Below are 18,807 nucleotides of genomic sequence, written 5' to 3' on the forward strand. Positions count from 1 at the left end.
TGGAAAAACAAAAACGAAAAAGGAGAATGTGAATATTATTATGAAATATGGATGAGCCAATTATCAATTTATTATGCTACAATTCAGGATTATCATTTATATAAATCTCCGAAGATTAAAAAGCTACATTATTTTCTTATGAAGCTAAGGAATAATAATTCATTGAAGTTGAGTACTGATGAAAATTGTGGAATATCAGACTGCTTTTGATTCGCCTCTTTATTTAGAAGAAATGAAACAATGTGTTAATTATGGATAAACACTTTTTACGGATTACTAATAGCTTCTATAGTCATCCGATGTCCTTCTGCCATAAGCTTTCATAGAGATATATATTGAACGATTATATACCGTGATTTTCTTTTAATGGATTTTAAGGTTTGTATGAATTTTAAGTTACACAACACGGAATTATTCATGTTGGGTATGGCTCATACTTCGCATGTTGATGAAGACCCTAGTTGTTGGGGTCAGCAGAAAGTCAACTGGAGAAACCGTAGAGGCTAAGTACTGTTGTTGGCCTCTGTTTTATTGTAATTTTCTTAGCAGCTTGGGTTTTGGGCCATGAGTAACTGCTGTTAGGGTTTTCTAATCCTATTTATATTTGCCTTGTAAACCGAGTGACTTATAATGAGTGGCGGTGGAGTGAATATAGTATAGACAAGCTGGACGTAGTCTATATTGGGTGAACCAGGGTAAATCGCTGTGTCTAATCTCTCTACTTTTATCTTTTTTTTTGTTTTCTCGATTATGTGTGATTGTCGATTTCCAACAATTCCTAGCGGAGACTTCACTGCTTTTATTTCTATTGTTTTAAGCAAACAAATAATAGAATCAATGAATAGTGTTTCTGGATAAACGTTTTGCAAACTTTATTTTAACTAATTAAAACTGAGTTTGAAAAGAAAAGTTTTAACCAAGAGTTGATGATCCATTTAGATCATAGGATTTGATCTATTCAAAGGTTAGTAGATTAAATTCTCGAGAGTAGCAACTCTCGAAAGGGTGAAGAGACTCAAATACAAAATCAGATTAATCTAATCTATTAGGGTTTCGGACATCAGTTGGTATTTAAAAAAAAAAAATATTTATATTTGGATATCACCACTTAAACGCAAAAGTTAGAGAGTTTAAGCTAAAATCACGTATAACCAAATTTACCCGCATTTAACCAAAGTTACAAAATAACATATTTATATTATAATCTTAACCATCTATATAAGATCTAATAGTTAAGATTAATTCCTCTCACTAACACTGTGAGTCTCACAGTAATCATTGATATGCACAATTTGTTGGACGAAATAAGTATGAAATGTTTTGTTTGAAAAACAGATGCAACTTTTTCAATTTTTGCTTTCACATTATGGACAATGGAAAAGCCTTTGCGTGTTGGGTTTCTCAAAGTTCAAGCAATGAAAATCCAAAACGTTGTCATTAATGATTAATCATTGCATAATTTGAAAACATAACTCAAAGTGTATTTTATTTATAAATAATCGACCTAATGGATTAGCACACATTTTAATTCTTGTTCGTTAGCTCATTAGAGACGTAATCACTATAATTAAATGATGGAGCTAGAAACCGCAGCCAATTATATTCCTTCTTTACACTACATATTGTTAAACTATATAATAACCAAATGTCGGTATGTTATGTATATTTCAACTTGAAAAGAGGAGTCACATGGAGTTGCACATGAAAGTCATACCTGGATAAGAAGAAGCCATAGTTGAAAATGGGTGGGGTGTTGGAATAGAGGGTTCAGGTAATGAGGATTAAAGGAGTAAGAGTCAATGTTGTTAGGTTCCTTCTTTGTCCCTTTTTCTTCATGTAATTGAGTACCAATGCGAGGCTCATATATTTGGAAAAACAAAACCCATTTTGGCTTCATCTTCTTCTCTATCATTATAACCATATATCACCATGGCCACTCTCACATCCACTGGGTTTGCGGGTTTTGTTTATATCATGATGGTATATAGTGGGAGTACTTCAACTTGTTGGTTGCAAACAAACAAATAAATAATAAAAAAGTCACCTATAAGTTCAAAGTAAGTTTGAGACCTTGAGGAAGTTATTTTTCCTTAATTTGTATTTTACATGAAGTCCTATCCTTGATAGGTAGTTACTAACAACTAAGATGGTGAAAATCATGAATTAAATTTGTGTCTAGGTACCCAATAGATGTCGGTTGTAGTGGTTAAAAGCAAGGAAGCACAGACACTTGTAAAAACAGGGAGAGTCGTGTCCGACACGCTCCGACACGGTGTCGAATACACGGTCAACTTTTTCCGACAAGTTGACCATTCCGACACGCGAATTTGACCGTGTCGGACACGGTCAAATGGCATTTTCGTAATTTTTTTTTGAGTAAATACCCCTTTTGGTCCTCAGCAAATTTCACGATGCCTGTTTTAGTCCCTAGCAAATAAAAAGGCCCATCGTGGTCCCTAAGAAATTCAAAATGGACTCATTTAGTTGAAATCGTGGTTCCTCACAAATTCAAAAAAGATCCATATTAGTCCCTAAAAGGACTAAAATGAGTTCATTTTGAATTTCTTAGGGACCACGATGGGCCTTTTTATTTGCTAGGGACTAAAGCGGGCATCGTGAAATTTGCTGAGGACCAAAAAAGGTATTTACTCTTTTTTTTAATTGTTTTTAATTTTTTTTAAAAAAATTTATTTTTTAAAAAAATTAAAATATATTAATAAAGCTTCTACCTGATCATATCAATTTTATTTTTTTGTCTTTTTTCTCTTTAAGTAGATGAGAGATCATCTCAGCATCATTGTTGTCAATTTCTATCACGCTCTTGTTGTATCTCCTTCTCTCTGATCTCTCTTTCTAATATGATTTGATCTCTCTATCTGATATTATATCTCTCTCTCATCCCAGTTCTTATTTTTTTTATTAAAGCTTCCATCTTTATAACGTGTTGATGGGTATTATTAATTTAGTTTTATTTTTTTGTTAAATTATTAAATATTAAATGAAATATACACTATATAAATTAAAAATATTATTTAATATTAAAACGTGTCCCAACGTGTCGAAATCCATAATTTTTTAGGATTGACGTGTCAGAGTGTCGTGTCGTGTCGTGTCACGTGTCGTGTGTCGTATCGGTGCTACATAAGTTAAAAGTGATTGTTTGAATCCAAAGATCGAAAGTTCGATCCTTGGAGAAGCACTCCTGCGAGGTCGAAATTGCAAAAGCAATATATATATATATATATATATATATATATATATATATATATCTAAAAAAAATTATGTCTAGTACATAAAAGTAATTCCAAGCATACAACATATTTAGACAATATACACTCATTTCAATTGAAGATATTATATGTGCAAAAGTAGATTCCAATTAAAGACGGGTATGATCTTGAAGCCCTCATCATACCCTTTTGAACAAGAAAGGGTTAAGCTATTCTATGAGGACAAGGACCACTATCCTTCACTCATTTCTTGTATTACTACCACCAAAAATACTAGCACTACGGGAGGATGAAGATGTTGGTAGTCAACAATGATATCAAAATCCCTCCATATTTTCAAGATGGTTTTATTGCCTATAATTTCGGTGTATAAATTAATTGGAGCACAACCTTAAAACTCATCATTATCTCTTATCTCTAACGTAAGAGCAGATTCTTTTATGGGTTTGAAATTGTTCTATATAAGTAGATAATTGTACGATTTGGACATGTAGTTGAATTAACTTCAGTTCTAATTTATTTAAATTCCTCCAAAATTCTCCTTCACATTTTCTTCGGTTTCTCTCACTTTGGGTTGAATTTATGAAGAGAAAAGTGTTTATCCTTTTAAATAACACAACTTATATCCTTTCACTCTTACAAAGAGGTGGGACCCACATTTTATTTTTTTGTCAACTCTCTCTCCTCCTTTATCTATCTCTTTCTCTCTCTTAAAATAAGACAACTTTACATCCTTTAAAATGACACACATTTTTCCCATTTATGAATTCCAATTTTAATATTACATCAGTCACCTGGATTCAATTTTATGGAGCACATTGTATCATAAAATATGTTAACCCAAGAGAAAATACTCTTTTAAAACGAGTCTAATTTTAAAGTTAGTAAATAATAATATATATTTAATTTTTTTTGGAAATATTTCATCGGTTCATCACTTCGCGACTAGTCCGATTCGGAGCAGGTCTAGGATTAAGGCTTTAAATCCCTTCCAAAGGTGGTACTGAGAAGAATCGAACACATGCTCTCACTCTCACTTGCTTAGCTCCCATGCGCCAATTGAGTTACCACTATTTGGTATATATATATTTAATTTAATTTAAAGTACATGTGATCTCAAACTGTTCAAATTTAAGAGTAAAATATTTACTCACTTCAAAGATAAACTCCCTCATAAGATTTTTCTATTACTATAATATACATGGATAGGGATGCATGTCAACAATCTACAACCTGAAGTGAGTTGGGGAGCAAGTATTGACTCATGTATATCTCACAATCAAACTTATGGTCCACCTCAACATCACAACTACCCTTCAATTAAAATAAGAAATTGATGATCTTTCTCTTTGCCAATCAATTATCCTCTGTCATTTTTCGCCGTCAAAATTGGTACACATCCACATGACCATCACTTAGCTTAATTTCTTTGTCTATTGTCATTGTCATCATGATATTTTATTTGGCATTTTTTTTCATTTTGAGTAAGATCAAGTACTAGTACCAATTGTGTTGGTTTGGCACTTTGGCTGAAGGAACTCCTTATACAATTCCTAGATGGCCCATGATAATGATATTTTATTTTGGGTAAGATCAAGTACCAACTTTGTGGATTATAAAACTCCTAGATGGCCCTGTAATGGGATCCAAGAGAGAAAGTGAGGGAAAGAAGAATAGAAATTGGGATGAAGAGCAGTTTTAGAATAGAATCGTACTATTCATATTACATATTTTCATGTCCCACACCTTCTGAGGGACATCATCATGACATTTTTAAACATGTGCAATCAATATGAATTTGTACCAAAGATAGAATAGGGAAATAATATATTCTTTTGGCAGATATATTGTGAGAATTGAACACATAATTTAATATAAACTACCAAAATTCCTCACCACTTGATCGAACCTAGTGGCTTCTTTTGGCAGATCATATTACAATACTAATATTCTAAACTTAATTAAAGCATCCATGTTATAAATTGAATATACGCGTATAGATAACCTTAACGAACATTATATGCTTCTCTCAAACTTAATATAGGAAGAGAAATTGATTAACAAATTACTAACCATTCAGTAATAAATTGAGAGTTGCTTCTTTATGATTCGTTTTCCTCTTATGCCATCAGAGTTAATTCCAGCTGCTGCTTGTCTCTCCATAAAGCCATGAACCTTCAACAGCCTTAGTTTTTGTTAGGCGTCAGGTGTCCTCTCAAAATTGCAGGAAATTGAATACGTGTTTTATATATACATAGGGGGATGATGAATTTATACATGTGAAAGTCTAACAAATCTTACAATCATCATTAGCCACTGATTTCATTCACATCTAATAATTTATGTAACTATCAAATCAGAACGTTAGATACAAATGAAATGAATGATTAGTAAAAAGTGTAAGACTTACACTAAGTTAATTCTAATGTTTTTTTTTTCCATCCCTCACGATCCCCCATTCAATGTATTTTCTGATATGGCTTAAAAGTTCTAAGTTCTAACAGCTATCTTGTTGTTAACGTAGTTTAATGAGGGAAAAGAAAAGAAATGTGACGGTCACATAATTACTTTAATGAATAAATTCCAGCCTTTGAATGAAAATAAAATCAATTTTTAAGATTTGATTTAAGTTTTTTATAGAGAGAGAGGAGGGAAGATCAACATACACAAGTATAAAAGTAATAAATTTTACCTTTAATTTTACAGGAAATAATTTCTGCTTCAAAAGTAAAAAAAATTTATCTTCTGCAAAGAAATAAAAAGAGTGGCTCCCATTACCATTTTTTTTCTCTTATTCCTCTATGCTTTTTCTCTCTATCAATTTGTCTATGTGACAGAGACAAATTTTTCTACTTTTAAAGCAGAAATCATATTCCCTTAATTTTAACTGTTGATCTACTTCTGAATTAAAATTTGGTACAATGTACAAACGCTTATTGTGTTACCCCAAATTATTACTCTCTGATCATATGAATTACGTTTCTCGAGCAATGTTGTATAGTTTGCGATTAATTTATCATTATTCTCGCATCCATGTTGTATCAGATTATAAACATCCTTCATATATTTAAAAATTGATTTATTTCTTTTATTCTTTTATTGTGTACTCAATTTTTTTATTACCCATTACTACTCGATTTCGAATCATGGGTCAACATCAAGGAAAATTAATTTTCCTAAATGTACAAGGTGAATGTGAAGAATTTACCTTTTTAAGACCAATAGAGGACCTTAATCTTGGTTAATGAAAACCAATATTTCCAGATCATGGGTCAATTAACCTTTACACCTGAGAGCTCTTCAAGCTTAAAAGGGTTTATTAAGCTGATAAACCATCCCTTAAAATTCAATGGAATTAAGTGAATGGCAATACAGAAACCAATTAACCTTCCAAAACAAAAAGAGTGCTCATTGCTGGCAAACTAACTGCTGTTGTGGCATCATGTTATACATACTTGGAATTTCACAACACCAATATACTATGACTTCGACCTCAGGTAGCTATATATACACACTTGGCCCTAAACATTGTGAAATTTCGCCACTGACACCAATCCTTAAAAATGAGCTTATTGTATTCCATGCATATCATAACAATATGTTAATTCGATGTACATTTTACTACTTTGAATCAGAAGTCAGTATGAACAAGTACTCAAATTCAGCATGTAACAATTCCCTTGGCTCTCCCCTTTGAGTTAGGTCAATTTTTGGGAAATAGAAACTAACATTTTACATAAAGAACTGTCGAGACAAGTCTAACCAGCAAGAGGGTTAGCATGTAGTGTCACACGATTGAGCCTTATCTCTGCAAGCGGTCGGTCCCCTGCCCCTGTTTGAGTCTGCATAACCAAAAAGTAAGTATATTATTTATTCTTTTCTCTGATTATACATAGATAATGACAAAATGCACGAATATGACACACACACAAAAAAAAAAAAGGGAATGTAGACCTCAGTTGAGTTGCCAAATCAAACCAAAACCTTAAAAGTCTGAGTCTCACCTTGAGCTTCAAGCCTTTAACTCGATTGGTTTTTTTTTAAAATAAAAAAAGCAATTTTAACAGAAGAATAAGATACCTTTTCCATGAGATCCAGAACTTCAAATCCATGAATTACTCTGCCAAACACAGTATATAGTCCATTCAAATGTGGCTGCTTTGCGTAAGTTAAAAAGAACTGACTTCCATTAGTATTTGGACCACTGTTAGCCATTGCCAATATTCCCCTTGCATTGTGCTGGAACATACAAAAGGGCAACATGTTAACTACCACGATTATGAAACGAAGAAAAATGTCTATAATTATTGCTTCATAAGACACATCTCAAGAAATGTCCCACTACGCTTATGCCAGCCCCCAGCCCACCACTACCACCGCAAACCAAAAAGATAACATTGAGATACTAAAATGTAACAGCTGTTGGATAATTATATTTCAATACAATAAAATTGACTTCCATCCACAAGAAATTAAGTGTTGGCCAATCAAGATGCATATAAGAAAAAATAAATATGAAGTTTTTAACATGCTAGAGCCAACCAATTAGGCTATGATGAATTGGTACTTTGTTAAATATGATAAAATTTCTCACAAAATTACAAAGTTAAAAGGTGTTAGAAATTACTTCATATTAGCTACAGAGATTGCTTAGAGATAACTCTCAAATACGATGAAATAGTCTGAAGTCTGAACTCTGAAGTAATTTCAAGAATCATTTTGCATGAAAAAATGATTCTCAATTGAATCCTGTTGATAACACTGTATCTCAATCATTATCTTAATTTTAAGGCCATGCTAACAGAAGTGGTATTTATCCAATGGAAACTATGTGCGATTTCTACACTCAAGTTTTATACTTCCGATATTGGCGTTGAGAGTCAAAACAAGTATAAGAGACATGCAGACTAAAGGAATACATAACCCTAAAGACATAGCTTCATACTTCATACTTCGTACTGATTAGGAAAGTGTATGAACTCACCTTCAGAGATTCTCTTATCTCATCGTTAAATTTCTTGCCCCATATACTGGTCCCTCCTTTGCCAGTACCAGTTGGGTCTCCACCTTGAATCATAAAACCTTTGATGTTGCGGTGAAATATAGTCCCATCATAGTAACCACTTGCACATAACGCTAAAAAATTCTACATTCAAATACATTTTACACATGAGAATTGGACTTTTAGGTTACACTACAGTACCCTTCAATATAGAACAACCAATGGAAACCTCATATAAGGACAAGCATGAGAATTGCAAGAGTGATACAATGGTTTTGTACTTTTGTTCATAATCCCCATTTTTGATTTAAACAACTCCATTCTCCATAAAGCGACAACGTGTTTAGATTAGCTTATTTTGGTTCAAAACACCTCAAAATCAAAATCACACAGAGGGAACTTATCAACTAAAAAAAAAAAAATTTCTTCCAAAAGCAGGGAAGAGGGTGAGCCTGTAGCAGTGGTAAAACTGTTCCTTTTTGACTGAAAGGTCACGGGTTCGAATACGAAAATAACCTCTTTGCAAATATACAAGGGTAAGGCTGCGTACAAAGATTACCCTCACCCCATCCTCACTAGTCGAGGTTTAATGAAGAATAGTTAATTAATCAAAACCACGGTAAATCTTGAAGCGTTTAAGATCATGGATTCGAGTATGGAAAACAATCACTTTGCAAAAATACAAGGGTAAGTTTATTCTTTGTGACCGGAAGGTCATAGGTTCGAGTATGAACAACAATCACTTTGCAAAAATACAAGGATAAAGTTGTATGCAATCGAGCCTCACCTCTACCCTTGTAAGTACTCCAGGCTTGCCCTTTTTAATTAATCAAAAGAAGACACATGGTAAACCCAAATTTAAATTAAGGTGAATATGTGAGCAAATGTTTAAGATGAATTTCAGAGTGATAGATAATTTAGTATGGAATAGTGAAGTAATTATTTTATTTAAATTATTATTATTAATATTTTGAAGAGAGGGTTTCAATATAATTAACCAAAAGCAAGCATGTAACTGAAATAAAGCGGAGAATTGAGGTAGATACCTCGGAGGTCTTAGGAACCTCGTCGCAGAAGATTTCGCACTTGATGTCGCCTAGGTTTGTGTGCAGAGTCACCGACTGAAAATTCACAACAACACCAACAACAACACAAACACCAAATCAGGGTGAGTTAGAAAAATTTAACATATACACGCATTGCAAAGAGAGTGATACAAAAGTTACTACTAACCATTTGAATTGACTTGATTTGATTGTTCACAATCCCAAAATCGCGAACCCAACGAGTTCTCACACTGAGAAGCTTCTAGTTTTGAATGCGCCACTGAAAAGAATCGGCTGGCACTGTTTTAGGGTATAATTGGAATCTGATTCCAATTTTAATTCCATGTTCTTTTTCATATTATTAAAAAAATAATTTGAATATTTGTAAAAAAAGGTATTTGTTAAAAAATATACAACCGTGGATTCTAGTTATTGAAAAAGGGAGAAGATTACATTTATAAATTTTCTGTTGATAAATTTTAACAAATTATATTATGTCTGACCGGTAAGATATTTTTGAGTAAAATCTGATCGATCAGACATAGTGTAATTTGTAAAAAAAGGTTTGTCAATATAATCTTACTCATAAAAAAATACTTCTATATTAATTTGATAATATAAGAATCAAATTAATTAGATAATTAATAAATCGGTTGAAAAAAATATTTAATTTACATTGTTGGTTGATTGACCATTTTATCCATATTTTAAAATTAATTCATCACTTTGTTCATTTTTTTAATTTAAATATCAATTTGTCCTTTGATCAAAGTTTGACCAAATCTTAATTCTTGATAAATTATTTATTCGAGTAAATGACTGATTTATTCAAATAAGTGTATGCCAAATTTTAGTCAAATAAGAATATACTGATATATAATTTGAAGAGAGTAGTAAATTGATATATTTGAAAAGAGGGGTTAAGTAGGATACCAAAAAAAAAGAAAAAGAAAAGAGGGGTTAAGTAATAATTGTTTTATTAAAATAAGGGCAAGATGGTTAATTTAAAGGATTAGATAAAGTTATTTCATAAACCCCAAAATGATGTAATTTAAAGGTTCGGAAAAAACAATGCAGGCATTTCAGTATTCTTTTAAAAAATGAGATAAATTATTTTGATATTTTTCAATATTCTATATTTTATTTTTATAAGTATTTATATATTTTTTTTCATTTTTCTAAAAGAAATACTCCTACATAGTCCACAAAACATAGGCACCCCAAACCTTTTTTTTAATGAACCTATTGAGTTCTTATTTTACTTTTATTTGGCTAATTAAAGCTTGTGAGACATACTTGCGCTACCATTCAGAGATTTATTACCTTTTTTTTTTTTTTTTTTGCTCTTATTAATTCTTAACCATTAATAAGAACAGAAATAATAATAGCCTGTTCGTTCAGGCTTCTCAACGCAAAATAGGTCAACTTTAACATGTAAATTGAACACAATTCAACATATAAATGGAGGGGGGGGATAATCAATTTCTTTTTTAATGAACATGATCAAGTTAGCTATCCATAATTGCATACCCCATCACCTTTCAAGTTCCTCATTTATTTCTGGATTTATTACTTCTGATACCACTCTCCTTCCCTCTCTTTGCTCTCTTTTGAAAATCTCATTTGCAATCCCAGAAACTCTGCCATTCTACAAATACTCTCAGACTCTGGGTGTGACTTATCCCCAGAGGAGAAACCATGCAAATACAAGGAATCAACATTACCAACATCCACCCAACTAAATCCCACTTCCTTCTTTACTCTCCTCCCTCTCATCCTTTTTCTCACTTCAGCAACTTTCTCCCACTTCCCTTTATCAGCATATAAGTTTGCCATCAACACATATGGACCTGAACTTTCAGGGTCCATTTCTATCAAACTATCAACAACCTTCTCAGCCATCTCCATATTCCCATGTAATCTACAAGACCCAAGTAAGCTTTGTAACACTGATAATCCAGGTCCTCCTGGAATCTGGTGCATCAACTCTTCTGCCTCATTTAGTCGTCCTGCACGGCCTAGCATGTCCACCATAATAGAATAATGTTCAGGGGCTGGTTCAATTGAACGTTTTTTAACCATAGAGTCAAAGACTCTATGGCCTGCATCAACCATGCCCTTTCTACAACATACAGCTAAAACAGAAAGGAAAGTGATGGAGTCAGGACTGATTCCTTCCCTCTCCATTTCCTTATACAAACTCATCACTGACTCATAGTCTCCATGGCAAGCATAGGCAGATATTATTGCTGTCCATGCAAACTGGGTTCTTTCAGGTGTCTCGTTGAACACTCTTTGAGACTCACTTATGTCTCCACGCTTGCCATACATGTCAAGCAGAGCCCCTGCAACAATTGGGTCAGTGCTTAAACCAAGTTTGAGCAAGTGAGAATGGCAACGCTGCCCATGTTTCAAAGATATATCCTCAGCAGCAGCAATTGCATTTAAGACACTACCAAATGTGTATTGGTTGGGCTTTATCTCCTTTGTAGCAGACAAAAATGTAATGAAAGCTTCTTTACAGAAGCCATTTTGAGCATACCCTGAAATTAATGCATTCCATGATATTGTTTCTCGATTGTTAAGCTCCTCAAAAATCTTCTTTGATTCATGAATGGACTCAAACTTGGCATACATGGTAATTAAGCTATTGGAGACATTTTGTTCTGACAAAAAGCAGCTTTTTATGCAAAACCCATGAACCATTTGACCTTCTGTCACAAGATTCCTGATTGTTATAGCATGTATTAATCCTATAAATGTAACATCATTTGGATACACACCATCAATTCTCATCGCATTAAAGAGAGACACTGCATCTTCTTCATCAATAGAAATCATTGTTGTCCAAGAGACCACATTTCGATTACTCATGAGCTGAAAAACCGCTTTTGCATCTCTAAGAATCTGACATTTTGAATAAGTCGATATCAAAACATTGCAAACTGAAACATGTGTTCCATATCCCAATTTTTGGGTCAAACCATGTATCTGCCTCCCTAGCTCTAAGTTTTTCATATAACCACAAGCTGAAACTGCACCTGTTAATGAAACATGGTCTAGCAACATACCTTTTCTTACCATGTTGATGAACAATGAAACTGCTTCAAACCCACAACATTCCCCCTCTTGAGCATAGCCCGAAAGCATCGCATTCCACGAAACCAAATCTCTTATGGGCATTTCATCAAACACTCTTCTAGCCTCATCTAGTCTCCCCCACCTCGAATACATGGTTATAAGTGCATTCCCTATAAAAACTTCACAACCAAATCCACATTTAAGTACAAGAGAATGCAATTGCCACCCAAAGAAAAACCCATGATCATCCCAACATAAGGCAAGAGCAGTAGTATATGTTACCGGATCAAACACTATCCCACTGAAATGCATAGAACGTGCAAAAATCAAAGCATCCACACTCTTCTCAAACCCTGAAAGGATGGTATTCCAAGAAACTATGTCAGGATGACTCAAATTCTCAAAGACATGCAAAGCCCTTTCAAAATTCCCAGACTTGCAGTACATTTTCATAAGCGAATTGGATACCGAGACGCGGGAAACAAACCCAGTAGATACCACGAATCCATGGATTTGGCACCCAAGTTTAAACTCTCCTTGACAAGCCTTGAGAGACAGGGCAACAGTAACCTCGTCGACATGTTCAAGAAAATGCAATTGGAACTGCTTCTTGAATACGGCAAGAGCTTGAAAGGGAAGGTTGCTGTGCAAATGGTTAAGCATGGAACGGTTAACTGAAGCAGCGTTTGGGTGGGGAATATGGTCGAACAGGTGGTGTTCATGTTTGAGTGCGTGAAACAACACTTTGGAGCCAATTTTGAATGATAGTTGTAACGGTACTTTATGGAGGGTTTTGAAAGCTACTTGGGAGTATACCATGAGAAACAAAACAACGTTAGTGTTTGTCTATAGAATAAATCAATTTTGAACGCTGTTACTTGCGAGTATATCATGGGAATTGGGAAACAAAACGTTTGTGAATTGTGATAGTTTGTCCACAGCATTTAATTTTTTTTTTTAATAAATGTAAAGTTTAAAATAATATTAAAATTATTTAGTATTATATAATTTTTTAACTTAAAATAATATTAAATAGGGAAGGGATCGCAATTCGCAAGAAGAAGAGATCAATAAATATCCCAACTCAAAATGGAATATAAATGATAGGAGTAATCTTTTTCATGTTATATGTGATAATTTTATCTCCTATAAATATATAAAAGTATGTGGGCCATGTAAAAAAATATATATATATATATATATATATATATATATAGATCCTATATACTTTTATATGCATGTAGAAAGTAATTTTATCTTCTATGACATAAAAAACATTAATGTCATAAATAAAACAAACGAGGAGAGTACAAATTGAGCGACAATATTGTGAGAAATTCGAAGGAGGAGCAAGATTGTTGCAGAACCAGATTATATACAAGGCCCAAATGTCAGCCCATACAATCTGGGTATTTGAGAGACTGCATAACAGACTAAGGAGCCCAATTCAAGAAGACCATTGTCTTAATTGATTAGATTATCTTAGTTTGAATTTGATTTGCTTGATGTCACTTTTCAAATTATTTTTAGGAGTATCTTTAATCATTAGATTAGGCTTATCTAGACATTTTGAACATACTTTTGGATTGTATTTCGGTTAGGACTCTTGGGCTATAATTATAAATCTCGTTGAAAAAAATGATATGCAAAAGTTTAGTTATCTCTTCTCCCTCTGTAATTCTTCTTCTCCTTCCTTCTTGTTTGAAAGATAGAAAGTTTTTTTTTTTATCTTCTTAAAAAATAATCTGTTTTCTTTAACAGTTTTTATAAAATATTATTTAGTTTGATTTCTCTTTCTTTCTTTTTTTATATATATCCACTGATTTATTAATAGGTTCTCTTTTTCTATAGTCAATGTAGATAACTTATTTACATTGAACCCAAAACGACGTCGTTTTGAGGCGGAAATCAAGGTATTTTGTAATTATAATTTATTTCAGGGTTATAATAGTCTTTTTTTTTATAATTTTTTAATTTTTCAATCCAAAACGACGGTCGTTTTAAGAGCGAATGTAGATAACTTATCTACATTCACTTTAGAAAACATTAAAGTCTTTATTAATTACCCTTTATAAAGCAGCTCTCCTAATATTATTTTCTCCATTTTTAGGCTTGAATTTGAGATTTTTGATTAAGAGAAATAATTTCCTTACAACTTGAACAAATGATTAATAATTGTTATCTCTTCCTTAAATAGAAAAGAAGGTAAAAATAAGACCGAATAAGCACTAAATATTATTATTGTTCGGTAAAAAAACTCGAGCCATATATGTTAGAAAATTATATTTTCTAATAATTATTGTGGGTCACATATTATATTAATAATTATATTGTGCTATTTATATATATTGGGTAAATTAAAGTGATCAGGTAAATATTCCCAAATAGATTCCTAAGTGAGTATGGACTGAATAAGTGGATACCGGTGTTGGGCCAACTAGGTATAATGGGAGCTTATTGGCCCAACAATAAAGATAAAAACACTATAAAGGGTTATGGTCCCCAAGACGTCAAAATGAACAATCCTAGTTTCTCTTCCCCATCAAGAGAGAGACAGCACACTAAGGAATTCGGTTTTAGGGTGATTTGACTGAGGAAGACTACAAACCCCAAGAGACAAGATAAATGTTATTCCGCTGCAATGGAGACAGGTATGCCTCCACCTTTATGTTCTTATTTCTTTATGATTTGGTATGATGGATCTTGGCTTGTAGGTGATAGTTATCACCATAAGGTTTATAGGAATTAAAAATTCCAACAATTGGTATCAGAGCCATTATCATATTGAATTATAAGGGAATTAAGTTTTGTGATTTTTATATATGATTAATCATGAAAAGTTTTGCTTTATTGTCTTTTGGCATAAATTTTATTATTTTTTGAACGTGGGTTCCATCTTATGTATTTTGTATTAGCTATGTAGTGTTATTTTTGTTCACTGACGGTGATTTTTTGGTTTTGGAACAAAAGCTACATTTTTTAGAAAAAAACTAGGATTCACAGTTTAATAAGGGTTTATTATTTAAATTTTGAATCTGTGAATAGATGGAATGTTTGGAAGAATTTTGGCTTTATAATCGATGAGGTTTTGTTGTTTGAATTTTTGGAATAAACAATGAATTCTCTTAGAAAATTTTGGACTTACGGTTTGAAAGAAATCAAATGTTTAAGGTCTTTGGTTTTGGGGTTTTCCTTATATTTGATATTCTTTGTTAAAAGCTAAATATAATTTTTGTGTGTGGATATTATGCATCATTTTCAAGCTTTCATTTGAAAAGGCTTACATGTGCGTTGTTTGTGCATCATTTTTTAAGCCTTATAATGAATAGGTAATTATTGTTAATGGTATAAGGATAAAGTATGTATGTATATACATTGAGGATTGATAAAGAATAGTTTTCTTTATTGTTGTTATTTTGGTTTTAAATGGGTTTATTATCCCTAAAGGTTTCTATTTGAAATTAAATATGATAGATTTGTTAGCCGCCATAGTGGCCAAATTTAGAAAAGGTTAATTTGATTTCAAATAGGTTGGTCATATTAATATATTCTATTTATGCAAATATTAATCGGCCCACAGGAAGGTTATTGTTTGGCCAAATAACATATGTTGTGTGATCATGTGTGTGTTTATTGCTTATGCGAATAGTGATCGGCCCACAGAAAAGTTATTATTTGGCCAAGTAACAAACATACTTGTGGTAATAAATATGTGACAATTATCAATAATTCTCCATGTAATTCATAGTCGGCCCACAGGAAGGCTATGATTTGACAGGACTTATTGTCAATGTTTGATTACTACATTAAGAGTACCACTTACAAGTTGATATTTTTGTCCATAGACTAAATATTAATGTTGTGCTAGGTATCTTATAATAAACTCATTTTACTTCGGATTATTTGTCTATATCGTGTATGAATATATATGATATGACATGTTATTAGTATGTTATCTTTTTTGGTTCTCTGTATAGTTTCTGCTACCGCTGCCAATTATGTTGCTCAAATGAATATGCTTCCAATGCTTAATGGGGCAAATTTCAAGATGTGGAAAGAGAATGTGGAAATTGTTCTCGACTGCATGGATCTCGACAATGCACTAAGGACTGAGAAACTCACTTCCACTCAGGAAAATCCAAACATGGATAAAATTGAGAAGTGGGAACGCTCAAATCGCATGTGTTTGATAATCATGAAACGTTCCGTTCCGGAGGCGTTTTGGGGCTCGATTGTTGAGACTACTAATGCCAAGTTGTTTCTTAAGGAACTCGAGCAATACTTTGCTCGAAATGAAAAGGCTGAAATTGGTCAAACCTTGTCCAAACTCATAAACATGAGGTATAAAGGAAAGGGAAACATAAGGGAGTACATTATGGAAATGTCTAATCTTGCTGGAAAACTAAAGGCATTAAAGTTAGAGCTACCCTCTGAGTTGCTCATGTACTTAGTTATTATCTCTCTTCCTGCACAATACGGTCAATTTGTGGTGAGTTATAACACTCAAAAGAAAAAATGGACTCTTAATGAGCTCATTTCTCAATGCGTGCAAGAGGAAGAGAGGTTACAGCGAGAAAAGACTGATAGTGCTCACTTGGCATCAACCTCTCAAGACAAGAAAAGAAAGAGAGCTAAGGATAATGCGGATGCTTTGCCAAAGAAGCAAAAGAAGCAGGACCAGGAATTCACTTGCTTCTTTTGTAAGAAATCTGGACACATGAAGAAAGAGTGTTCCAAATACAAGGCATGGCGCGAAAGGAAGGGTATGACTCTCACTTTAGTTTGTTGGTACTGGTTCTGTGGCACAAGCGTTTAGGTAATATCTCTAAACAAAGAATTTAGAGGCTTGTGACTGATGGAATTCTTGAACCCCTTGATCTGGATGATTTTGAGGTGTGCATTGAATGCATAAAGGGGAAACAGACAAACATAAGGAAAATAGGTTCCAACAGAGCTTCAGACGTCTTAGAATTGATTCATACGGATATTTGTGGACCATTTCCTATAGCCTCTTGGAATGGTCAACAATACTTTATCACATTCATAGACGACTATTCAAGATTTGGATACTTATATTTGATTAGAGAGAAGTCACAATCATTGGATGTGTTCAAAGAATTTAAAGCTGAAGTTGAACTTCAGTTAGGCAAGAAAATTAAGGCCATTAGATCTGATCGTGGTGGTGAATGGTAGATCTGATGGATCAGGTGAACAACGTCCAGGGCCCTTTGCGATCTTCCTAAAGGAGTGTGGAATCGTCCCGCAATACACAATGCCAGGTAAACCTAGCAAGAATGGTGTTGCGGAAAGGCGAAACCGGACTCTTAAAGACATGGTGAGGAGTATGCTTAGTCATTCTTCATTGCCAGAATCACTTTGGGGAGAAGCACTAAAGACTGCAGTTTATATCCTTAATAGGGTTCCCAGCAAAGCAGTGACAAAAACCCCTTATGAGCTATGGAATGGAAAGAAACCTAGTATAAGGCATTTACACATTTGGGGTTGTCCAGCAAAAGCAAGGCCTTATAGGCCAAATGAAAGAAAGTTGGACTCAAGAACAATCAGCTGCTATTTTGTTGGATATGTTGAACGCTCTCGGGGCTTTAAGTTTTATAATCCCACTACAAGATCCTTTTTTTTGAGACGGGAAATGCCAGATTCCTCGAGGATGTTGAGTTTGGGGGGGAAGATAAAATAAGGAATGTTGTCTTTGATGAGGAAGAAAATAATATTTCTCTTCCTAATATTGTCATCATTCAAGATGCAATTACGGAACAAGCAATTAATGATCAGGTCCCTGTTCATGACATTGTTATGGAACAGGCTTTGGTCCCTGACATTGTTTTGGGTCAAGACAATAATGAATCACCCCCTATGCCACAAACTCAACAAACTCAAGAAGTGCCATTAAGGAGATTCACTAGGGAAAGGAGAAATGCAATTCCGGATGATTATATTGTGTTTCTTCAAGAGCATGAAAATATTTTAAGCTTGAAGGAAGATGATCCAATCAACTTCCAACAAGTCTTAGAAAGCTCTAATGCTCATAAATGGATTGATGCCATGAAAGATGAGATGCAATCTATGAAAGACAACGACGTTTGGGATCTTATTGAGTTGCCTAAAGGTGCGAAACCCATTTGTTGTAAATGGATATTTAAAACCAAAAGGGATTCAAATGGCAACATCGAAAGATATAAGGCACGTCTAGTTGCTAGAGGTTTCACTCAGAAAGAAGGCATAGACTATAAAGAGATTTTCTCTCCGGTTTCTACGAAGGACTCGTTTAGGACAATAATGGCGCTTGTGGCTCATTTGGATTTGGAGCTACATCTGATGGACGTGAAGACAACGTTTCTCAATGGCAACGTTGATGAGACAATTTATATGGTGCAACCAGAAAACTTTGTATTGAGAGATTCAAAGTCTATGATTTGCAAATTGAAAA

The 18,807-nt window shown here is 33.5% G+C and overlaps 2 protein-coding genes across 2 annotated transcripts; both read right to left on the reverse strand.

Moving 5' to 3' along the window:
* Window positions 1–6,644: 6,644 nt before the first annotated feature.
* Window positions 6,645–9,604, reverse strand: LOC133293023 (peptidyl-prolyl cis-trans isomerase CYP18-1). The gene is made up of 5 exons (XM_061491541.1): window positions 9,466–9,604; window positions 9,279–9,353; window positions 8,215–8,376; window positions 7,311–7,469; window positions 6,645–7,072 (listed from the first exon to the last, which is right to left on the reverse strand). Exons 1-5 carry the CDS (start codon window positions 9,466–9,468, stop codon window positions 6,989–6,991), a joined length of 483 nt encoding a protein of 160 aa, XP_061347525.1. The 5' UTR covers window positions 9,469–9,604; the 3' UTR covers window positions 6,645–6,988.
* A 1,209-nt stretch (window positions 9,605–10,813) lies between these two features.
* Window positions 10,814–13,178, reverse strand: LOC133292790 (pentatricopeptide repeat-containing protein At4g32430, mitochondrial). The gene has a single exon (XM_061491246.1). The coding sequence runs from the start codon at window positions 13,176–13,178 to the stop codon at window positions 10,848–10,850; it is 2,331 nt and encodes a 776-aa protein (XP_061347230.1). The 3' UTR covers window positions 10,814–10,847.
* Window positions 13,179–18,807: the final 5,629 nt, after the last annotated feature.

Source organism: Gastrolobium bilobum, unplaced genomic scaffold, assembly GCF_033153095.1.
Source record: "Gastrolobium bilobum isolate Gb01-03AN ecotype WA unplaced genomic scaffold, APGP_CSIRO_Gbil_v1 utg909, whole genome shotgun sequence".
In the NCBI taxonomy this organism is placed as follows: Eukaryota; Viridiplantae; Streptophyta; class Magnoliopsida; order Fabales; family Fabaceae; genus Gastrolobium; species Gastrolobium bilobum.